The 23886-nt window shown below is 42.7% G+C and overlaps 1 protein-coding gene across 6 annotated transcripts in view; it reads left to right on the forward strand.

Annotated features, from left to right (window-relative positions):
- The window catches only part of TTBK1 (tau tubulin kinase 1), a 157277-nt gene extending 134561 nt beyond the window's left edge, over window positions 1–22716 (forward strand). For all 6 annotated transcript variants that reach the window (XM_089529127.1, XM_089529128.1, XM_089529129.1 and 3 more), the window contains 2 exons: window positions 13879–15470; window positions 21669–22716. In XM_089529127.1, coding sequence (XP_089385253.1) covers window positions 13879–15470; window positions 21669–22068 — 1992 coding nt within the window. In that variant the 3' untranslated portion in view covers window positions 22069–22716. The remainder of the gene's footprint in view (window positions 1–13878; window positions 15471–21668) is intronic.
- Window positions 22717–23886: the final 1170 nt, after the last annotated feature.

A 23886-nucleotide genomic window follows, 5' to 3' on the forward strand; every position in this document is an offset into this window, starting at 1 on the left:
GTGGGCAGTGACCTCACTGCATTTAGTGGATTAGAGTACCAGGAAGAAGTCATTCTGATAATTCAGTGTTGGCCACGAAACTCTTGATTTCCACAGCATCTGTTGCTGATCATCCCAGAAGTGCTGGAAACTACTACTGACCAACTTTTACAGTGATCCCAGGGTGCCCTCTACATCCAGATCCAGTTAACAGCATAAAGTTCCTATTTACAGAACTTTTTTTTCACCCTCCCTAGCTCCACTACAAGGGTAGGTCATGGGAAGCATCCTATAGGTTAGTGTTCTGAAATGGACTGTAACCAAAGGATGCCCAAACTAGAGAACCATAAGCCGGGCCTTTATAGTGAATACATTACAAGTTTCAACACTGGATAGAATTGGGAGGCAAGAAGGTTCTAAGTGTTTCCACAGTGAGTATTTCCTGTGGAATTGCCATTCTCCATTTATTCACTGTTTACAAACACCTACCTGATGTTATGTACAAAGCCTCCTTCTCTTGTGCTTTGTATGTTTCTTTCTGCTGCTTTTCAGCACCCAGAAAATCCATTAAAAAACAACAACAACCAAACAATGACAGTTGGGCAGCTGGCACTCTTGTAGGTGTTAATAGGCTAGGGTTGCCTTAGGCTTGCCATAAGTCAGAACTGACTTGAAGGCATGCACTCGCACAGTGAGAGAGAGACTATAGCACAGCTGTCCCATAGATTCTTGTGGAAGCTTTTGCAGAGGCTGGGTAAGACAGTACTGTCTAAATGGATATTTTGGGTTGCTTTAATAATTTCTTGTATCTTCTATTTACATTAAATTTTTTACTATTAATATAGCCTTGATTTTCCACCTTATCATTTTTTCTAAATAGCAAACCTACCAGTCTCTGAACAGGACTAAATTGCTGTTGTGAGGCTGAAACTTGTAATGTATTCACTATACATTACACTACACTAAGTTTTGACTTAGATCTCCATTATACATTTAGAGGTCAGAAAGGCTGTCCACCTGCTATGAAAGCATGGGAGTTGTTCCATTTGTGTCTTGAAACTAAAATGAAAGAGTTGACTGCTTCTAAAAGACCCATGTTTGGATGTGATCTCTATCATTTGAAACCAGCATATGTAACAGCATTCGCTGGAAAATTCCACTTCCAGTTCAGATACTCCCTGAGTGAACAGAACCTAAACAGAGTGCTGATGGCCATGATTCAACATTCAACACATTTTTGCACACTGAGGCCTGTTACAGACTGCCAAAATAAAGCTGCTTCAAGTCTCTTTGGAGGTATGCTGTTTAAATGATGCATGGGTCCTAAGAGTCCAGAGGTCGCGCCAAAGGATTGGAGTGCAGCTTTGGTGCAGCTTCCGGATTCTTAGGATGCATGCATCATTTAAACAGCATACCTCCAAAGAGACCTGAAGCAGCTTTATTTTGGCAGACTGTAACAGGCCAGAGTTACAGTTCTTCTTCAAACAACTTTTCTTCCAAATAATATTCTTGGTTGCTATTGCACCAGGACATAAGGAAGGTTATCACATGGGGGCAAAACCGTCCCCCGATGTGTTCTAATGAGCACGAGCGCGGGCGCGCACGGAGCGTGATGGGAACCCGATGGGAACCAGAACGCTAGTTTACCGCACGGTGGAACGGCGCCGCTGCCGCCGGCGTTCCCATTGGGTTCCTGATGTGTTCCAGGAGGCGCCATTTCTGGGAACAGTTTCAAAAGCGTTCCCAGAAATGGCGCCTCCTGGAACACATCGGGAACCCGATGGGAACGCCGGCGGCAGCGGCGGCATTCCACCGTGCGGTAAACTAGCGTTCTGGTTCCCATCGGGTTCCCATCACGCTCCGTGCGCGCCCGCGCTCGTGCTCATTAGAACAAATCGGGGGACGGTTTTGCCCCCATGCGATAACCTTCAAGGTTTTGAAGTTGGGAGGCCAATTTTTCATCAGAATATGCAACACACCCCATCCATTCCAAAGGATAAATCCCAATTTTCTGGGTTTCAGATTCGTGTTGTTTAGTCTTTGTCCCAAACCAACCTGCTTAATGGAAAAGGAATGATGCAATTTAGATGTCCAAAGAGCCTTCAGATTTTCTTCTTGGCAGTATTAAGAGATTAGGCAAACCAATTAACATTTTAGTGGTGGACAAGCAAGCTGCCATCTGGGAAAAGTTGTGCAAACCAACTCCACCTTTTCTAGAAGACTCAGTGTTAACTGGTCTGCCAAACGGGCCAATCCCTGCGCCACAGGAAAAATGGACATAAATTAGACATTAGGAATGGAAATACACAAAAACTGGTTGTGGAAAACTTCCACCTTCCTGGAATGGGCATTCTATGTCAGACCTCGGAACAGTGATCCTTGAACAAAATAATTACAAAGGAAGATTGGAAAAAGAAATAGCAGAATTGGAATATGTCCACAGATTCTAGTCCATCAGCAGTGGGTTGAAAAGAGAGAATGGTTTCCTGGCAGATGACACACATTTCAACACTATCTAATCCCTCATCCTCATGAGGGCACCCTTGACCAGTTCACCAGATCTCGTCTCTGGTTCCCACACTACATTCCAATACTCATTCATAAGGTTCTCTACTCTTCTTGGCTTAGGACACATCTTTCCTCCTGCCTTTGTCCCCCAACGGCTATGATTAAATGTGAACTTCTCACATCTTCTCCATATCCACAATATTTTGAATTTCAATTGACATTCTCATACGCAACCAGCTGATATAGGTCTGTTTCTGGACTCTCCACTCCACCTCATCCATCTGAGGAAGTAGGGCTCATGTCTATGAATGTTCATGCTACCAGCTTTTTTCTTTCAGTTATTCTCAAAGGTGCAACAAGATCCCTTGGCATGCTGATTTTCCAGACTAACATGGGCTTGTCTTTGAATTCTAAGTGTCAAATAGTTTAATATGTTTCTAGCTTTCTAAATTATTTTTATTGTTTCAAATTGATTTTATTGTATGCTGTTCTGAGATCCTTGGATATCAGGTGAGATATAATATTCAAATAAATAAATAATGGTACACTGCCTTGAGAATTATGTAGCTGCAGTGCAACTTTTGGCTAGATAGAATGAAACCTAAAAGAATAACATGGAGAGGCAGACAATGTGAGCATGTCCATCTGCTTCATTGCTGCTAGTCTTGCACTAATAAGGAAACATGGCAGCATTCTGTTGCAAACCTGCCATTACTGAAATAGCCCAAGAGAGGGAAAATGATTTTTTTTTGCTATTTCCCCCCAGTGAGGAAAACATGGGGAGGGCAGGAACACAAAAATAGTTGGTGGGGAGGGGCACATGTGGCCTACAGCCTGCACTCTGCATTCCCTCCTCCTCTAGTCACAAAACATCAACAAAATGCAGAAATCACTTGAGATGATTGGTCTAGACCAGTGGTCCCCAAACTGTTGGTATATAGAGTCACAAGGAAAAGATACATTGTGGGTTTTAACAGTAACCAGGCATACAAGGGTTACTGTGAGCCATAATGATTAGGCATTTAAACAGGAAGTGACATAAAAAGATAGTCAACAAGTGCTGTAAAGTACTGTAGAATAGAATGCCACCAGTCTGAAAAGCCACTCAGGAGGGTGGCTGGATCCTTTATGACACCAGAGGGAGAGGAAGGCCTAGTAGGCCTCACGGAGTCTTTGATAGAGTAGTGACGAGTGGGTTGTTACTAGTGTGGATGGTAGATGGTGTCAGTGTATATATTGTTGTACACAGTGGAACTTTTTCTAAGAATAAAAGCCTCGTCTGAGAGAAGTTTACAGTGTCTCTTTGCTCATTGAGAAAGGGAGAGGCGTTTCTCCAGCTCACAAGCTGCTGACTACAGTCACAAAGTTGGGAAATCTGGTGCCAAACATTGACATGTTTCCTCAGGCGCTGCGCAACAACAAAAGCGTTTTAACACAAACTGTGCCCTTTAAGGGATTTTGGACTTTAGCTCCCCAAATCCCAGACTATTGGCCAACATGGCTGAGACTTCTGGGAGCTGATGTCCAATATCTCTTAAAGGACACAGTTCGGGGAACATAGGTTTCAACTGTTTCTTTCAGGCTCTTTCTATTACTCAACAGCTTCACAATCAACTTCTTTTTGAGTTGCTTGCTTGGCAAGTAGCTACTCCGAAATGCAGGACTCATGGTAAAAAGGGAGGTGGTCCCTCAGGAAAATTAGCTGAACATTATTTCTGGAGTGCCTGGTTTTGAGAGGACAGATCTGAGTCTGGTGCTACTGACAGAGCTGTCTGGCTGTGCTTGCTGGGGGAATATGAGGCTTGAAGTCTGAAAAACATTTTTCCAACCTCTGTCAGTGGTACCAGACTATTGCTAAACCAGCTTGAGGTGTCTACTCAGTGTTAGAATCGTGACTGCTGCTCAAGATTGTGATCATAATAGTTCTGTTCTGTTGGAACACTTTTAGGCACCACAGTTTAAGAAGGATATTGACAAGCTGGAATATATCCAGAGAAAGGTGACCAAGTTGGTAAAAGGTCTGGAAACCAAGCCCTATGAGGAATTATTTAGGGAACTGGATATGCTTAGCTTGGAGAACAGAAAATGAGGCTGCATTCGCACTACAGAAATAATCCAGTGTGACACGACTTTTACTCTCATGACTTAATCCTATAGAATTCTGGGAAGTGTCACTTTTGTGAGACTTTTAACCTTCTCTGTCAGAGAGCTCCAGTGCCACAACAACCTACAATTCCCAGAATTCCATAGCATTGACCCATGGTAGTTAAAGAGGTGTCAAACTGGATTATTTCTGCAGTGTGAATGCAGCCTAACAGGTAACAATAGCTATACAGTGGGCCCTTTGTATCTGCTGGGGTTTGGTTCCAGGATCCCCAGTAGGAACCAAAATCTGTGGATGCTCAAGTCCCATTAAATGCAATGGCATAGTAAAATAGTGTTTCCTATATGAAATGGCAAAAATCAAGGTTTGCTTTTTGGATTTTAAATTTTTTGAATATTTTCAAACTGTGGATAGTTGAAATTGTGGATATGGAGGACAGAATATATTTAAATACCTGAAGGGATGTCATGTAGAAGATGGAGCAAGCTTGGTTCCTGATGCCCTAGAGCAGTGGTTCCCAAACTTTGGTTCTCCAGATGCTTTGGGCACCAGTTCCCAGAATTCCTAATTGTTGGCCAAGCTGGCTGAGGCATCTGGGAGTTGAAGTCCAAAACACCTGGAAGGCCAAAGTTTGGGAACCACTGCTCTAGAGCCTAGAACAATTAAAGAGATTCCATTTGAATATTAGCAGGAATATATTGACTGTAAGAGCTGTTCAGCAGTGGAGCAGACTGCCTTGGAGGGTGGTGGGCTCTTCTTCTTTGGAAGTTTTAAACAGAGGTTGGATGGACATCTAGCTGGACAGCTTTAGTTGTGCGTTTCCGCATGGCAGAGAATTGGAGTAGATGGCCCTTGTGGGCCCTTTCAGTGCTATGATTCTGTGATTCTAGATGAGATAGAAGATGCTTCTTCCCCAGTTGACACTATTTTCCATCAAGGAAAGATGCTTTCCCAAAAGTGAAGCACTGTCCTCTGCTCTAGCCATGTCAGCGTTACCATATCCATCAGGGACATAGCCAAGGGGGGGGGGGTCCTTGGGGTCCAGACCCCCCCTTCCGTTAGATAAAACGAATGGTGTGTGCTGCCGCGCCGCTACACCCAAGGCCTATTATAGTGGTGGCACTTAGTCTGGACCCCCCCTCCTTTTCCAAAATCCTGGCTACGTCCCTGTATCCATGACAAGTCAATTCTTTCCACCTCCATCTCCCCACCCTTATTTTTAAAATGGATGTTTTTTTTTAAAAAAAGACAGAAATATATTCTTGCATATATATTTTTATTATTTTTATTTTTTTATTATTATTTTTCTGAGTATGAACCTGAGGACTTTACAGCCTCAAAATAAAATTCACAGCCATAGACGCAGTATCTATTTGGAATTCACAGCTACTGATACATAGCAACATATGCTTTCTCCTGCCTGTATCCTACCAGTGGATTGAGAAAGAGATAGGAAAGAGACAAACTTTTTGGTGACATTTTGCTTAATCCTGAGGCTCTTGCACTGTTCCAGAAGTACATGTCAGCCATACTAGTTATATTTTCTTTGCTTCGTGTGTTTATAATACTGCCTTTCTTTCAAGGCATCCAAAGCACTCTACATTTTGAAAAATATTAACACAAGTGTTACCAAAAACAACATTCCCAGCAATCTTTAGCTTAAGTAAACAATATCTTCTTAAATAGAGGTAGTGGTGCCCATTATAGTTAAGGTATCATTTTTTTGCTGAATCAAATAAAGTTTCTAGAACATGGCCACATAGCCTGAAAAACCCACAAAAAACTATGGATGCCAGCCATGAAAGCCTTCAACTTCACAAAGTTTTTTTGGGGTTTCTTTTACCACTGGGGAGCCCTGAAAGCCACGAAAATGGCTGTGAGCCACACTTTCTCCTCCCTGATTTAAAACTTAATTTAGTTCAGCAAAAATTGATATTTTGGACATAATGGGAACAACAACAACAACAACAACAACGCTCATTATGGTGAAAACTATGGCCAAAATGCCACCAGTGGTGGTAATAATAATAATAATAATAATAATAATAATAATAATAATAATTTCTTATGTGCCTCTCCCCATGGATTAAAGTGGGGAACAACAACACTTAACAGACAAACAACATTACCTCTGTTTAGGAAGAAATTGCTTACCTAAGATAAAGGCTGGTGATGTAATAGTGATAGTGCTTTCTATGTCTTATAATGTGGGCAGTGTCAGTGGTTATCCCATTTTAGTTGGGTGTATTAGCTTTCTATTAGAAGAATCTTAGATATTTGTAGACAAAAATATTCTTTTAAACTCTATCTCTGAGATGTGGAATTTATCCAGTGGCCAGTGTGGTTCCATCCTGTGTGCTCTTCCTATTGCCAAAAGACTTGTACTCCAAGAGTGGAAAGATAAACATTCTCCATCTTTGGTTCAACAGTCAGGAACTCACATTGCTTTAGCTACTAATGAATGTGTATTTGACAGATGCCAGCTTCAAGAAAATGTATTTTTGGAAAGATAGTCAGCTTACTGTATATGCTAGCCCACACCCATATGGTCAAAGAGGAACAAACGCTTTCTGTCTTCCAGCCAATCATACTCTGGGCTTGTCTTCATGGACAAATTACCCTGAATTCCTTCTGAGCTTACTGTGTCCTGTTTATATGACGCAAGGCCAAAATCCCAAATCAGGTGTGGACTGTTTTCACAACACCTGCACCCAATTCAAAGCTTCACCCCCATCCCACATTTCAATAACTCACCTTTTAGGGGGGTTTTCAGCTTTGGCACCTGGAGTATTCTGTCAAATGAAGACAAGCCCTCAGTCATTCTTAGTGACAGCTGCCATATGGCTGGCTGGATATACCAAACTGGGAGAAATAACTGATGGAAACCCCAACAAATGCCTCTAAATCCAGGGAGAGGAGGAACATTATTTTTCTGTACCCATCTCAGCTGGTGATGAATCTGTAAAACCACAGATCTTCTCATAAAGAAAAAAAGGAATAGTTTGCAACAGCAGCAGATGACTGGAATTCTCCAGATCAGCCATAAATGGGGAAAGAGTCACCACTGACCTGTAAGCTTGATTTAAAAATATTGACGAAAAAAGCTCTTTGTGGCTGATTTCAAAAGCGATGGAAGCAATGGAAATAGGATAGTCATCCGAGACTTCTGGTGTGAGGCGCTGTGAGGAGGATGTGGGTTAGGAGGTCTCCTGACTGTTCCTCCGTGGCTGTGGTTCCTGATGGAACAGGGCCGACTCTTTGTCCATCTGTACCCATCTTGGAGACGAGAGGGTAACCGTGTTGGCTCGTTGGGGACTTTCTTGCTGCTGCTGGCATCAGGGAGATGCTTTTTTCCTCCCGTTTGCTTTTGCCATAGCCGAGAGAGTCGGAGAGCTGTTGGCGCCCACAGCTGCAGCTGTTTGTTTATTCAGCAGCATCTGCACAGCCCACACCCTAATTAACAACAGAGGAGAAGAGCATCTGAGAAGCAGTATAGGAGGCAATTTTTTTGGTGCTCTACTTAAACTACCCCAAATACAAAAGCATCTTCTGCATTTAAGAACTAAAGCAAAGATGATTTAAGCTGTGCAAGCCACGAGGAGTGCAAGCTGCAAGATGCGTTGTAAGCTTGGAGCCCCAAGGACACCCCTTTCCAGATTGCGGGGAAGCAGCATTTTGCCACTTCCCCGAAGTTTGGAAAAGCGGTGGATCGGGGCCTCCAGGGCTGCCGCTGTGGCTGCTGAGGCCCTGATCCGTTGGGGAAAGGGGCAGGTGCAGGCCGCCCCAAAGGGGTGGTCTGTATCCCGCCATTGTTAATAAAAGGAACATGGAAAGAAGGATGGAACAAGGACTGGATATTATTAATGAATTTTTACAAGAATAAGGACTAATAGAGTTTAAAATAACTGAAAAAGAAAAAAAAAAGTACAATGAATGACCTATCACTGCTATTTATAACTGAGCTTAGGTAGATATGATTACAGTTCCATAAGGAGGGTATTGATTAACTGGTTCAGCATTTACACACTAATTACGCTATTTAATACATTTTGATGTCACAATTTTTTGTATGATCAGATCCATGCTTATTATATAATAGTTTAAAAGATTATAAATTTAAAGAGAGGTATATATAACAATCGATAAGAATATGTAAAGCTATATACGGATTTTGTTGAATTGACATAAAAGATGTTAGATTAGACAATGTAAGTAAGAATAATATTATCAAGCTGAAGGTAATGAAAGAAACAAACAGATGAAAAGATGAAAGAAACAGATGAAAGAAACAATCAAGAATTTTAGAATTTTGGAGGGGAGGAGTATTAACTAATATAACAAATAGGTAAGAGCACAAATAACATGGGTAAAAGAACAACAGAAAAGATAGTAAACTGTAGTTAATAATTTGGTTAGAGAAATATGTAACTTTTGAAAAATGTAAGAAACTTATATGTATAATTGATTCTATGTTCAAAATTTTCTCAATAAAGCTCACTAATTTTTTAAAAAATTAAAATTGGACTGGGAAGGGAAAGAAATGGTGTTAGAAGGAGTGTTTCTTTGATGGGAAGAGAAGGCTTTAAAATCAGATTGGAAAACTTACACACACACACACACACACACACACACAGAGGCATGACAGTGCTTGTTTCAGGACCTTTCTAAGCAGTGTTAGTGTACTGACCCATATATAAGTCAACCCAGGATTTTAGAGTCAATTATGGGGCATACATTTCTCGATCTATAGTTGAGTATATACGGTATACCCATAAATTACCATGTTCATGCTTAGACAAATGCAAATAATCTCTTACTTCCTTTTATAATGACTTATATGTGGACACTCTGAAAGATGTGGCTCTGTACCAGGGGTGGAAAAAGTGCAGCCTGTGGGCTTTATGGAGTTCCTGGGCCATTTTTGTGGATGCCCTTGGCTTCTCCAGGAGTAAAAAAAAAAAAAAAAAGAAACCTTTTTGAGTACAGTGGTTTGAATACAAACCTTGGAATCCACTGGGGTTTGGTCCAAGGATGCTCAGGTACCATTAAATACAATGGTGTGGTAGTTATATAAAATGGCAAAACCAAGGTTTGCTTTTTGGAATTTTTATTTTTGGGAAATATTTTCAAGTTGTGGATGACTGACTCCGTGGATAGAGAATCCTTGTATATGGAGGGCCAACTTGATTGTTTTTTTTTTTTTTTGGGGGGGGGATACTACAAAATGTCCAAAAATGACTTTTAAGGGGTTTAGAGGGCATTTCTTCATGTTTGTATTCCTCCCCAGATTCCCTCAGGAGGCAAAATGAAATTTTGTGAAATTTTCCAAACAATTTTATTTTGTCCCAAAATGTCCCAAAATGTTCTGTAGTGCCTAGAAAGGCTCTCAAACTGCCTCATACCCACATAGAGGGTATTTAGGGGCAATTTCATTTTGCAAGTGCAAGTGTGGATCCTCAAGGTCTTCTGGAGATCTAATATAGCTCTGTATTCTTCCACTTTCTCCTACCCCACTCTATACACCATTGCTATGCTAACATAAGCAACACAACATGTTTCCAGCCTCTTTTAGCTGTGTTGACCTACCAACCAGAGGAAAGGGGAATCCAATCTTTACCCTTATTATTGCATACATAAAACATTCTTCGATATAAGCCTATGATATTGACTTGGCCACATATTCATGTCATTTGGTATCTGTTAAGGGCTGTTCTGATAAAGTTTAGTTGTAAGCTAAAGAAATTTAAGAAAGGAAGACAAGAGCCTCAAAGTTGCCAAACAACAGGGAGCCTTTACCCCACTGCATGAGCTTTTGTAGGACTGTAGCCATTGACAAATCTGTTCTAAAATAACTTAAATCAATGCAAATTCTTTTTAGGGCTCCTGGAAGCCGCACAGTTTGGTTGCTGTGGCCTCTGTGTGGGGCAGAAAGGGGCAGCATCTCAGCACTTCTTTTTCCCCATCTGTATCCCCCCTTCCTCTTCATTTCTGTGAACAGTTAAAATCTTTAAAGATCTGCACGGCTTAAAGGATCGGTTTTTCTTACCTGAACCTAGTTTTCTATTAAATTCATCTTGCGAGACCCTACATCTTGAGAGACCCTTTTGTAGATATCCTCCCTTCCACTCCATTTCTGTGAACAGTTAAAATCTTTAAAGATCTGTGTGGCTTAAAGGATCAGTTTTTCTTACCTGAACCTACTTTTCTGTTAAATTCATCTTGAGACCCTTTTGTAGATATTCTCCATAACCAAAAATCAGGGTTTTTCTTTTAGTTTTGCTGTTGTTGTTGTTGCTGCTACTGTATCCCACAGTCTTTTGGACTATTCCCCTGACTTTGAGTTTACAGAATCATTGGCATTAGACTGTTTCTATTTGCTTAAGATTTTCCTATTTAATTGATGTATGCTGCTTTTTACTACTCTTCACCACATTCAATTTGTATATATTGATAGTTCATTTAAAAAAAATCTCCCTTGTTATTTTAATTGTTGCTGCCTTGAAATGTTTTTAAGATTACAAAATAGGAAACAACTAAATAAATATCCTTACTTATGACTCTATCAAGCCTAGTTTCTGCTTTTTTCATTGCAGTTTGCAGAGCAGTGAGGGGAAATGGTTTCATGCAACACATGCGTTCACTGAAAGCACATGCAAAGAGTGGGTGGGTGAGAAGTCGTGTTGGGTATCGTCCCTGTTTCCACAATGCATTCAGCAGCCACCCATTCTCCTTGCCATATATTTGGAGGTGATGTAAAGGGGTTCTATGCACATACTGATCCTCTATGCAAAGAAGACTCCTGATAGGTCCAGGGCATAAATATCCAAGTGAATGCATAGCACAATTCATCAGCAATGTGAGAGTCAAGGTAGCCAAGACAAGCTCTTAATTTCTCATGTGTGCTTCAAATGTGTGGGGCATACGTATTTGTTCTATAAACTACCCTAGTACAATGTTTTTACTAGATTTGTATAAACAATTTGCCTTGCATCTGAGCTATACCCTGGCTCTCTTCTGTTTCTGGCTGATGTGATTGGCTATACCATACGGCTGATAGCCCCTTTCTACATTTATGCAGCATTCTGTCCTTGTGTAGTTCTACCTGGGTTTCAGAAGACTATTTAGACATTTTATTTCTGGAAGTATACTGGGTTTTTCTTAAGACTCATTACCATTCCTCCCAAAAGAATCAACCAGAGAAGGCTTCACCAACATGTCAACATATACCAGGTTTGATCCTTGTTCTGTCCCTAATGTCCTTGATTTCTTCCTGAAGTTGCTCACAGGCAGCTTGCTATATGGACACATTCTTACAATAGCTGGCCTGTAGAAAAACCTCAGAAAACCAAGGTGCTCTATGATCAAGAGACATCCAATCAAAGGATTTTCTATAAGTATTGATAGGCATGGTGCGCAGGTGCATGATTCAGTATTCTTGTCTTCAGTATGCGATACAGGTCTGGTTCTAGTAATTGCCAAGATGGAAGAACTATTGTGAGTTCTGCAGAAGAAAAAAGGTGCATAAATGTTAGTGAACAAGAATATCTTCTCATCTATGCAAGAAAGAAATAGGCAGACTTGGATGGATCCAGTATCCTTTATTTTCCATGACTTTGAGAAAAGCTTTAGGAGTGTGGAGAAATGGCCCACTCCCCCCGTCCTGGTTTAACAACAAATAATAAAGTGCTACAGAATAGCACACACACACAACGGACATGCACAGTGGTGCCAAGGGTGGTTGATGGACATTAAAGGAGGGCAGGTTTTCCCTACCATTTGGGGGTGAAGTGCCTTCTACTTGGGCCACAGGCTGCTGCTGAGTGAGGAAAGACCCATAATCTCCTAATTCCCAGAAAATTTAACTGTGTGAGATCAACATGCATATGACAGTGGATTTCTATGGCAGAGCAGAGGTTTGAATCCTGGTCTCCAGGAGTCCTAGTCCCACACTCAAACCACTATACACTGGCTGTCATTCTGGGAACTACAGTACTCCCTTCCAAAAAAACCCACAAAACAAAACCCTTTAGAAGCACTGTGTGGTAATGTATTTCTTATTGCACATTAAAATAGCTTCCCTTTCATTTCCTGAAAAGATCTACACTTTTAAGAAAAGCTTTCAAAAAGAAAAGCTTTTTTATACTTCACAATAATCTTGTATGTTTCTGTCCTGTCTCTGGCTATTTCAACTTTGATGGAAGAAATGCTTACCTATAGAACAATTTGTTCTACATCTTTCTATTTTTAACTTTAGGGATCTCCTGTTCATGATAATGCAAGGTGCTATAAGCCATAGGTTTTGTTATATACCATCCCCTTTTACAAATGTTGGCCTTGCAACTTTTCCAGATGATTATTTTGGTTTGCTTCATGTCCTATGAGCCTGCTGATGCCTTAGATGCATAATGAGCTTTTGCATTGTTACCTCTTAGGTGTGTTCATCAGACATCACACTAGTAGGAGGTGAAGGAGAGATACTGTCCCTTACTTGTCTTTAGCAACAGTGGCCTGATACCAATCAGAGGCCCTTGCCTCTCAGTCCTTCCTATTAGTATTAGATCTGGATATTCAAGATGAAGAACTGAAAAAGAATGAGGGGGAAATTCAGTGTTCAATTGTTCCTCACACATCTCAGAAGACATTTTGGGGCTTTGAAAACGGGATTTTAATATGATGTGGTAAAGTACCTTCCAAGATGTCTGAATTGCAGTATTCATACTCATAGGAAACAGTTTTCTTACTTCAGATAGATAGATAGATGAAATTATAATACATTATAATAATACTTCTTATTGTATTTTTAGCCTATCATGCTTTGTCTAGATCCAGGGGAGTACAACCATCATTTCCAGAGAATGTGGATCATGGCTTCTTGGCATCTTCTTTTTTAAAAAGAAAAATACCTCTTTAAACAATACCTTTTGACAAGAGCAATTGGCTTCTCCCCCAAAAAGGTGCTGGGTAGTGAGGGAAAGGGAAGCGAGAAGGGCTTGTCTCGGGAGAAGGAAGAATTTGCCTCATCTACTTTTGACTTTGGCTTTGCCTACCACTAGTTTTAGCCCCACTCAATACTGGCATGAGATCCTCCAACAGAATATCCCTGAAGAAATGTGGCCCTTCACAGAATAAAGATTCCCCAGCTCTCCAGTTGAGAGTCTCCCATTCTTATTACTTCTTCTGAAAATATGGTGACCAGACCAATGCCAGGTGCCATACCATTTCTCTTTTTAAAATGTTGTTTTAATATTCTCCTGGATAACTAAATATTTTTGTGTGTCTTGTTCCAGGTGTTCACACTGAAGCCTTTAGAAATGAATGGTCTCCCCAAGGTGGTGCCTTTAAGTTTGCCTTATCAAGATTTCAAAAGGGATGTGTCAGAAAACCGAGAAAGATCCAGAATCTTGCAGCGTGTAAAGAAGGTGGATTTCTCAAATGTTGTCTTAACTGCCCCATGCAAAACACCTGCAACCCATTTGGAAATGGCAAATGGCAAATATGAACAGGAGGAAGAGGAAGAAGCAGAAGAGGAGGAGGAAGAAGAGGAGGAGGATGTTGGTGAGTTAGGAGAAGAGCTTGACATGCACAGTGACTCAAGCAGCGATGTGAGCCAGAAAAGTACTGAGCGCAGTCAGGAAGGTGCCCCATCCACCCTCTTGGCTGATGACCAAAAGGAGTCCAAGGGGCGAGCTTCAGCTGCAGAAGGAGACTTGGAACTTGAGGAAGGCTCAAAGACATTGGTTCTCTTTTCACCAGGGGACATAAAGAAGTCTCCTGTGAACACAGACCTGGCTCCTGATGTTGATCTTGGAACTCTTGCTGCTTTGACACCTCAAAATGAGAAACCTCAGCCTATGGGAAGCCAGCTGGATGTATCTGAGCCAGGAACATTGTCCTCCATCCTCAAGTCAGAACCAAAGCCTCCAGTTGCTGTGGCCACAACCTCCTCTCCTTTTACCAAAGTTGAACGCACATTTGTTCATATTGCTGAAAAGACCCATTTGAATATCATGTCTTCCAGTGGCCAGCTGATGAGGCACGAAGATTACCCTACTCCAGGACAGTTTGAAGAGATCATAGTTGAAGAAGAAAATCAGGTCTTGGTAGAAAATGGAAGTGTGAATTCAGCTCTAGAAGGGGGAGAGATGGAAAGCTGTGCTCTCTCAGTCAACCATATCGAAACCACCTCTGATACTGGAGGGGAACAGCCCTTGCTTCTCAATGGTGTTAGCAAAATGGAAGAGGAAGAGCTAGAACTTAAGGGCAAACTTGTCCCTCAGTTAGATTTGGAAGAATCTGATAAGCCGATTTCAGAAGAGGCTGACCTTGAAAATAAAATTCTTGCAACTGAATCCCTAAAACAAAGAGAAACGCTTCCAGACGTTCCAAAGGAAAGTCCCAAGAAGCCTTTGAATATCAGATACAGAAGCAGGATTCCCATCTTACTCTCTGAAGAGGACACTGGTTCAGACCTTTCAGCTTCACACTCTGGCAAAGAGAGGCTGTACAAGCGACTGAAACAGCAGGATTTGGCCCGCCTGGTGATGGAGAAAAGGCAAAACCGACTGCTCAGGTTAGCTTCAGGAGCTTCATCTTCTGCTTCTTCCAGTGATGAGAGGCGACGAGCTTCAGAAACCTTGTCAGCCACTGGGTCTGAAGAGGACACCCATGACTCAGATGACTTTACTCCAAGGAAAATGGGGATTCAGGAGAAATTTTCACTGGTTAAAACAGATGAGAGAAGCCTAAATTCAAAGAGCAGGATCCCTCGTCCCATTGTGCCTGTAAAGCCACCCGTGATAGAACTGAAATGTGTGAGCCCTTCAACACTTCCACCACCAGCACCAAGTAGCAGTCCAGGTGGAATGGATGCGACCAACAGGTACATCTGTATTGGTGGTTCTAGTCCCAGAACTTGGCAAAGTTATTTTTTGGAACAATAAGTCTCAGAGTCAAAACTCTGGGACTTATTTGTAGTCTAAAACTTACTTGCAGTCTAAAAAAGTAGTTTTTTGAAGCTGTCTCTGTGTATGTGCTTCAAGATGCCTACTTATAGTGACCCCATGAATTTCATAGGGTTTTCTTAGAGGCTTTAAACACTTTCCATTGGCACCAAATGTTTTGGGAATACATGGAGGTGGTTTACCACTGTCTTGCTCTGAAAGATAGTCTAGAGCACTTGGTATTACCCAGTGTACCCTTGTCCAAGTGCTAACTAGGTCTGATTTTACTTAGCTTCCAAGATCAGATAGGATCTGGTGCCATTAGAGTATAGTCTGTATGAGCTGTTTTTGATAGTTCATTTTGCTGTTGCTGAGTCCTCAGTTCCTCCTTTTACCTATATATACAGCCCATATTCAATACTAAGCTGGTCCCTTTTTTGTCAGACCATGGCCAAGAAATTAGTGGCTTGGACCTTCTGCAGCCTCCTCTCCTTGGCCATGTCCTCCCATCAGCAATTTGGCTTTCAAAACATTTGGTGCCAATGGAAAGTGTTTTAAAGCCTCTTTGCAGCATGAGTGGGTGTATTTTCAGAGAAGCTGGTCACAGTTGTGCTACAACCCATCCCTTGATAATCTTCTCTGAGCATCAGAGAAGTCTACCATAGGAGCCAATGGGAAGTTGTTGTTGTTTTAAAGGATGACAATTGTTTAAGCATACTACACATGGTGGATTTCTGGATGGTGTCATAGCTGGAGAAGTTAGACTTTTGAGCATTGTGAAATTTCCCACCTATAAATTAACCCGTTTATAAAGCCTGCCTTTTGCCTCCAGTGGAAGGCTTTTTTGAAAACCTTCTTGTTGCATGGTGGAATCATATATGGGTTCTTGCATACATATAAATGATAGAATAGGAATGAGCCTTTCCACCACTGGAACATAGTCCCCAGAATATTAGCCATGAGAAAATGCTGGCCTTAGACTGGGAAAACGCCAGCCACATGTTAAGATACCTGCTTCCTTGCTGAAACTTACCATCTATGTTACACAGTTACATGTGCTAACATTTACTGGGATTTCACATTCTTAAGGTTTTAATGATTGCTGCACTTAAGAGACAGCAATACTTGTACAGTATTACATGTACAATAACATCCAAAATCCACAAAACAATGATACTTTTATTGGGGCAACCAAAATGCACAGATAGCTTATTGGGATGCCCTTTCAACGGTGATGGGAATGCCTTGGGGACTTTCAGCCAGCATGGCATGGTGATCATAGTCCTTGGAGTCTTTTGGTAGGATGGAAAGATATAGCCGTGTTAGTCTGTAGAATCAGTATGTAGAGAGATCTTGTAACATCTTTGAGACTAAATGAAAGAAAAAAGTTTGATAGAAATGCATCTGAGGAAGAAAACTTTAGTCTATGAAAGTTCATGCTGCCAACTTTTTTTCTTTCAGTTATTCTCAAAGGTGCTACAATATCTCTCTACACTTGGAGCCCCTTGACATTGACCTGCAGTAGGCTCTTAGCTACAGTTTATACTTCTTTTAGCAAAACTGGTGCAGTTTCTGCATGGTAGCAGTGGAGGAAGTTCATCCAGTTCAGTTCTACTGTCCAGATAGTGCTTTGTGTGAGCCAAGCACTGCCTTCACACAATCAGGAATGCAAAGACCTTTTGCTCATATAATAATAATAATAATAATAATAATAATAATAATAGTTTTATTTATATTGCCCCGCCTCTCCCTTCGGATCGAGACGGGGTTACAACCTGATAAAAAACCATAAATACAATCATAAGATACAATACAGTAAAATACAATACTTAAAATACAATCACAATCCAGGAACAGTAAAAATTCAAAACATGCTACAATGGTCAATTACAGGGAATCAATCTGGCAGATAACATTGTGTCTTAATCAGGATTAGGAGGGTATGCCCACCGGAAGAGCTCCGTCTTGACAGCCTTCTTGAAAGTGTCCAAGATGGTAGTTAGACGGATCTCTTCCGGCAAGCTATTGCACAATTTAGGGGCAACAGCAGTGAAAGATCTTTGAGAGGTTATTCATAATCTGGTGGCTTGTATTTCCAGAAAGTTTTTTCCTGAAACTCTCAGAGTGCGGGGCAGATTGTGTAGGGAGAGGCGTTCCCACAAGTAACTCGGGCCCAAGCCATATAGGGCTTTAAAGGTAATAACCAACACCTTGTACTGTGCCCGGAAGCTAATTGGTAGCCAGTGACGTGATTTTAATACCGGTGTAATGTGGTCAAATCTAGATGTATTAGTGACCAATCTGGCTGCCATATTTTGAACTAATTGAAGTTTCCAAACTTGGTACAAGGGTAGCCCCATGTAGAGCGCATTACAGAAATCAAGACGAGAGGTTACCAGTGCGTGTACCACTGCTTCAAGGTCCCTCTGTTCCAGACAGGGACGCAGCTTGCGTATCAACCGAAGGTGATAACAGGCACTCCTGGCTGTTGCATCAATATGCGATGACAGCTGTAATGATGAATCCAGGAGTACTCCCAAGCTGCGGACTTTGTCCTTTAGGGGGAGTGTGACCCCATCCAGGACAGGTGGACAGATTTCCCTTCCCGGTCCAGGGGGACCTATCGCTAGCACCTCCGTTTTCTCTGGATTCGGCCTGAGTTTGTTTTCCCTCATCCAGCCCATTGCTGAATTAAGGCAGGCATTCAGAGGAGAGATACCATCCTCCGTTACTGCAACAGTCAGAGACATAGAGAAATGGATTTGAGTGTCATCTGCATATTGATAACACCATGCCCCATGTCTCCGGATGATCTCTCCCAGTGGCTTCATGTAGATATTAAACTGCATGGGGGACAGGATGGCGCCTTGAGGAACACCAGATGTCAGCTCTCTTATTGAAGAGCTACTGTCCTCCAGCACCACCATCTGGGACCTGCACAAGAGGTAGGAACGGAGCCACTGGAGTGCAGTGCCCCCAATACCTAACTCCCTCAGGCAATCCAAAAGGATACCATGGTCAATGGTATCAAAAGCCACTGAGATGTCCAAAAGCACCAGCAGGGCCACACTACTCCTGTCAGTGCTCAGACGGAGATCATCAACCAAGGCGACCATGGCTGTCTCGACTCCGTATCCTGCCCTAAAGCCAGTTTGAAATGGGTCTAGATAATCGGCTTCATCCAAGACAGTTTGGAGTTGCAAGGCAACTGCCCTCTCGATCACCTTGCCCAAGAATGGTAAAAGGGAGACTGGTCTGTAGTTATTTCAAATTAAGGGATCAAGGGACGTTTTTTTCAGAAGTGATTTAACCACTGCTTGTTTGAGTTTTCCTGGAAATTTACCCTCCCTGAAGGATGCATTAATTATATGTTGTAATAATATTTTTATTGCATCACCTCCTTGAACGATCAACCATGAAGGGCAAGGGTCGAGGGGGCAAGTAGTCTTCTTTACACTGCCAAGAAGCTTGTCCACTTCATCGGTATTTACAAACTCAAATTGATCCAGTTTAATATAGTCTGTGGAGTCACTGGATACCTCTCTGATTGTTTCTCTTACAATACCCACGTCCAGATCAGTCCTTATCTGAGAGATTTTGTCTGCAAAAAAGTCATTGAAAGCGTCACAGCAGGCTTTTGTTGGTTCTAAAAGAGGGTTCTGGGTGGGAGGTAATTGAGTCAATTCTCTCACCACCCTGAACAGCTCTGCCGGGCGAGACTGAGCAGATGCAATATGCACAGCATAGAACTAGTTCTTTGCTGTGTCTATTGCCACTCCATAGGCCTTCAAATAGGCACTATGGCGTGTCTTGTCAGGTAATGACTGATGCTTCCGCCAGTAGCGCTCTAGTCGTTGTGCAGTCCGCTTCATATTCCGAAGATCTTGAGTGTACCATGGTTTCCTATTAGGAGTGGACTGGAAAGGACGCTTGGGAGCGGTAGAGTCTATAGCCCTGGTAAGATCGTTATCCCAGGTATCAACCAGGGCTTCGACTGAATCGCTGTCATTCCCAACCATATAACCCTCTAGAGCCTCTTGGAACCTTTTGGGTTCCATTAGCTTTCGAGGGCGGACCATTCTAATAGGCCCTCCACCCCCGAGGGGGATCTGACCAGAAGGTGGTCCGTCCATGACATAGCAGTGGTTGATATGACCTCTGCCCACAGATATTCCCAATCCGTACTAAAGACCACATCGAGTGTGTTACCTGCATGATGTGTAGGGCCCGAGACTAATTGGGACAGGCCCATGGCTGTCATGGAAGTCATGAACTCCCAAGCTGCACCTGTCAGATTTGATAAGCCAGCCTCGAAGGGGATGTTGAGGTCCCCCAGGACCAGAAGCCTGGGAGACTCCAACACCAGCTCCAAGACCAGTTGTGTCAGCTCGGCCAGAGAGTCTGTTAGGCCATGGGGTGGACGGTAGACCAACAAAATCCCCAGACTGTCCCTAGCCTTCAGGACCAAGTAAACACACTCAATATGGTCTGTTTTCTGAATAGGTTTCCTGGTCAAAGTGAAGGTGCTTTTATGGACCAAGGCTACTCCCCCCCCTCGCCCACTTTCCCTAACCTGCTCTTTAACGGTATACCCAGCTGATGTAATCTCCCATCCTTTTTTTTTTTTTTTTTTTGAAGAGGAAAGAATCAGGTCTACTAGGCCTCTATGTAACCAGCTATTTGTACATAGAATCATAGAATTGGAAGAGACCGCAAGGGCCATCCAGTCCAACCCCCTGCCATACAGGAAATCTAAATCAAAGCATCCCCGACAGATGGCCATCCAGCCTCTGCTTAAACACCTCCAAGGAAGGAGATTCCACTACACTCCGAGGGAGTTTGTTCCACTGTCAAACAGCCCTTACTGTCAGGAAGTTCCTCCTAATGTTTTCCTGTAGCTTGCATCCATTGCTCCGGGTCCTAGTCTCTGGAGCAGCAGAAAAAAAGCTATCTCCGTCCTCAATATGACATCCCTTCAAGTATTTAAACAGGGCTATCATATCACCTCTTAACCTTCTCTTTTCCAGGATAAACATCCCTAGTTCCCTAAGTCATTCTTCATAGGGCATGGTTTCCAGACCCTTCACTATTTTGGTTGCCCTCCTTTGGATACGCTCCAGTTTCTCAACATCCTTTTTAAATTGTGGCGCCCAGAACTGGACACAATATTCCAGGTGGGGCCTGACCAGAGCAGAATAGAATGGGACTATTACTTCCTTTGATCTAGACATTATACTTCTATTAATATAGCCTAAAATCACATTGGCTTTGTTAGCTGCCGCATCGCACTGTTGACTCATGTTTAATTTGTGGTCTACTTGGACTCCCAAATCCCTTTCACACATAGTTTCATTCAGCCAGGTGTTACCCATCCTATATCTGTTCATTTCATTTTTTCTGCCCTAAGTGCAGTACCTTAATTTCTCTGTGTTGAAATTCATTTTGCTAGCTTTGGCCCAGCTTTCTAATTTATTAAGGTCATTCTGAAGTTTGATCCTGTCCTCAGGGGTATTAGCTACTCCTCCTAATTTGATGTCATCTGCAAATTTGATTGCTCCCAATTCTGTAATCCAAGTCTTTGATAAAGATGTTGAATAACACTGGGCCAGGACAGACCCTTGTGGGACCTCACGGGTCACTTCTCTCCAGGATGAAAAGGGGCCATTATTGAGCACTCTTTGGGTTTGGCTGGTCAGCCAGCTTGTTTGCAAGAATGTCATGAGGAACCCTGTCAAAAGCCTTACCGAAATCAAGATATACTATGTCTACAGCATTCCCTTCATCTAACAAGCTGGTAATTTATCAAAAAAAGAGATTAGATTTGTCTGGCATGAGCAAGACTGGCACAAAATGTATGAAATAGGGGCTAGGCTTGCTTCTGTGTCTTTTAAGGAAAGTGCTGATCTTGCAAAAAATATGTGAATTGGGACTTAATGTTTTGGTTGTGTGTGTGTGTGTGTGTGTGCGCGCATGCGTGCGTGCGCGATATCTGGCTTTTCCTGCCACTGCTATGATGTGAATGGTATTAACTTTGTAGGTGTGGACAATTGTTTCCCTATGGCCTTGTTGTGAGACTGGGAATATAAACTACTAAGTTCTAGCAATTAATTCCCTTTCTCTCTGTTCTCCTTCTGCAGACTCCAGGTGCAAAGATCTGGGAATGTATCCGGTGACTCCCGAATAAAACCAGCCCCAATCCCTGGTGCCCCTTCCTTGCGGAGCAGTCCAAGAAAACTCCTCCGTCCTCCAGCTAGGAGTCCTGTTCTCGCTCCACGAAACCTCAGTGCTTCCCCAAAAAGCCTGCCACTGTCCAGAAAGGAAAGTGCTTCACCCTCCCGACAGCACAGGCCAGGGACTACATGCTCACCGCTGGTCCAGCCTTCTTCCAAAGCTCCTTCCAGAGTGCAGCTGGGAGATACCCTGGTGTCACCAGGTGTGCTCCGAAAAGGACAAAGAGGGAAGGCCCAAGCCCAAACTCAAACTCCAGCAACCAAAGGAAGACAAGTATCCCAGGAAGGCAAGGCTACTGCAAGATAATGATCTGCTGCTGCCAACCTTTAGACCTACCGACCTACCATCTCACCAGGCTGGAGAAACCTCTGCGTATAGCATACACTCAAGTCGCCGCAGCGCAGCCTTACTGTGTCGGAAATACAAGCGTATAGCAGCTAGCTCTACTTCAGTGCTTCACTTGCCCATATGCCCATGCTCTCTCAGTCCAGCTCCTAACCTGGCTGAGGCCTTGCTGGTCAGCCTCATGCTTGCTTGCTATTGCCAGCCACCAAGCAGCGACTCGGGCAGCCTGCCTAGTGCCTGACTCTCCTTCCCTTCACACTGTCTTTTTGGTTTCTCAGTTAGCAATACTACAGTCTCCTCCACAGAGCCCTGACAGTTTGGTAAGGGAAATAGCTTTTTGTAACAGGGTGGAGAGGTCAAAGGGCAGTGCTTGACCCTGAAAGAGGAGACTTGGTGTGAACTTCTAGATTAACCCAGACAGCCCAGTGTCCCCGTCTCCCATAGCCTCCCCCATCGGCTGTTCTTTAGTGTGGGTCTCATAATGCCACCTGTCCACTCCCCCCACCTGACAGAACAAAAGTCAAACAGATTCCTTGGTGTCTAAAATATTGAGTAATGGGATGTTCCTCTATAACTGCTAGACACCAGAAGAGCAGCCACATCTTCTGGACCTGTAAAATTTCTCAGTCAGCTGATCTAAGGGGCTTGTTCTAAGAGAAATTATATATCTGTTATGTAAAGGGGTTCCACTGGTCCTAGTGTATTCTGAAGAAGAGGGACATGAGTTTTGTTTGTTCAGCAGTGCACCTGTAGATTAACTACACACTAAAGAGGTAGCATTTCATGCAAAGCCAGCAAGGAAAGAGTCCATAGGGGACCATGGCAGTGGGTTCTTTCTTGGTAAAAATGGGAATAATAAATAGAATAGCCTCTAACCTCACAGTATGGTCTGTGGAGGCGACAGACTTCCAGTGTGCAGAGTTTTCCCCTGCATCCAAATACAAGGCTCACTGACCTAGTTAACTGCCTCTCCTGCTGGGATCCAGTCTGTCTGCTGCCAGCGGAAATGCAAATAGCCGCATACACTTTGCAATAGGCTTCCTGTCTCCAGTGGTCATATCTGCTTGCTTTAGAAATCCAGCTGCGGGACCTGTTGTCATTTACTGTATTTAGTACATGTCAGCATAGCTGGTGTTCATGGTCATGTTCGTTGGCAAAATGGTGAGGGTTTTTGATGTAGACTATTGAACCTGTAGAATTTGGGAAGGATTTGGTTTCGCAGAATCCTGTTTCCATGAGCTGGACAGATAAATGGGAGTTGCAAAAACTTGCTGTCATGGCCAGGGAAGTGCATTTTATATAAAAGGGCTTATAGTACATCAAAGGAGTCAACTGTTAGACACGCAGGGCTTTAGCAAAACAAGAACTTATCATTGTACTGAGAAGCCTGAAACAATAAAGGATGCTGAGCCAGATGTGACAACATCTGTCCGAGTCTAAAGGCAGCATGATAGGAAACACAGCATATGGGAAGCCTGAAGGGAGGAATTGATTGAGCATTGGCTCTGAGTTTGGAAAAACTGCTTTTCATAGAATCAGAATCTTAGAGTTGGAAGGGATCACAAGGTTCCTTTTTAAACTATAACTCTCAGAACCTTTCAGCCAGCTTGCCAACTGCCCATGATTATTGGGGGAGGGTGGGAGGAATCTGGGATTTTTAGTCCAAAAGCTTTTCAGATTCTGGTTCTAGGGTTCCTCACCCTAGCTATGTTTTTCCTCCATAACTAAGAAGCAGACCATATGAGGAGGATAAAAAAAAGAGCCTGACCCACTTGTATA

The sequence above is a fragment of the Sceloporus occidentalis genome, unplaced genomic scaffold, assembly GCF_023333645.1.
Source record: "Sceloporus occidentalis isolate IW3139 unplaced genomic scaffold, rSceOcc1.0.p SCAF_6, whole genome shotgun sequence".
Taxonomy (NCBI): Eukaryota; Metazoa; Chordata; class Lepidosauria; order Squamata; family Phrynosomatidae; genus Sceloporus; species Sceloporus occidentalis.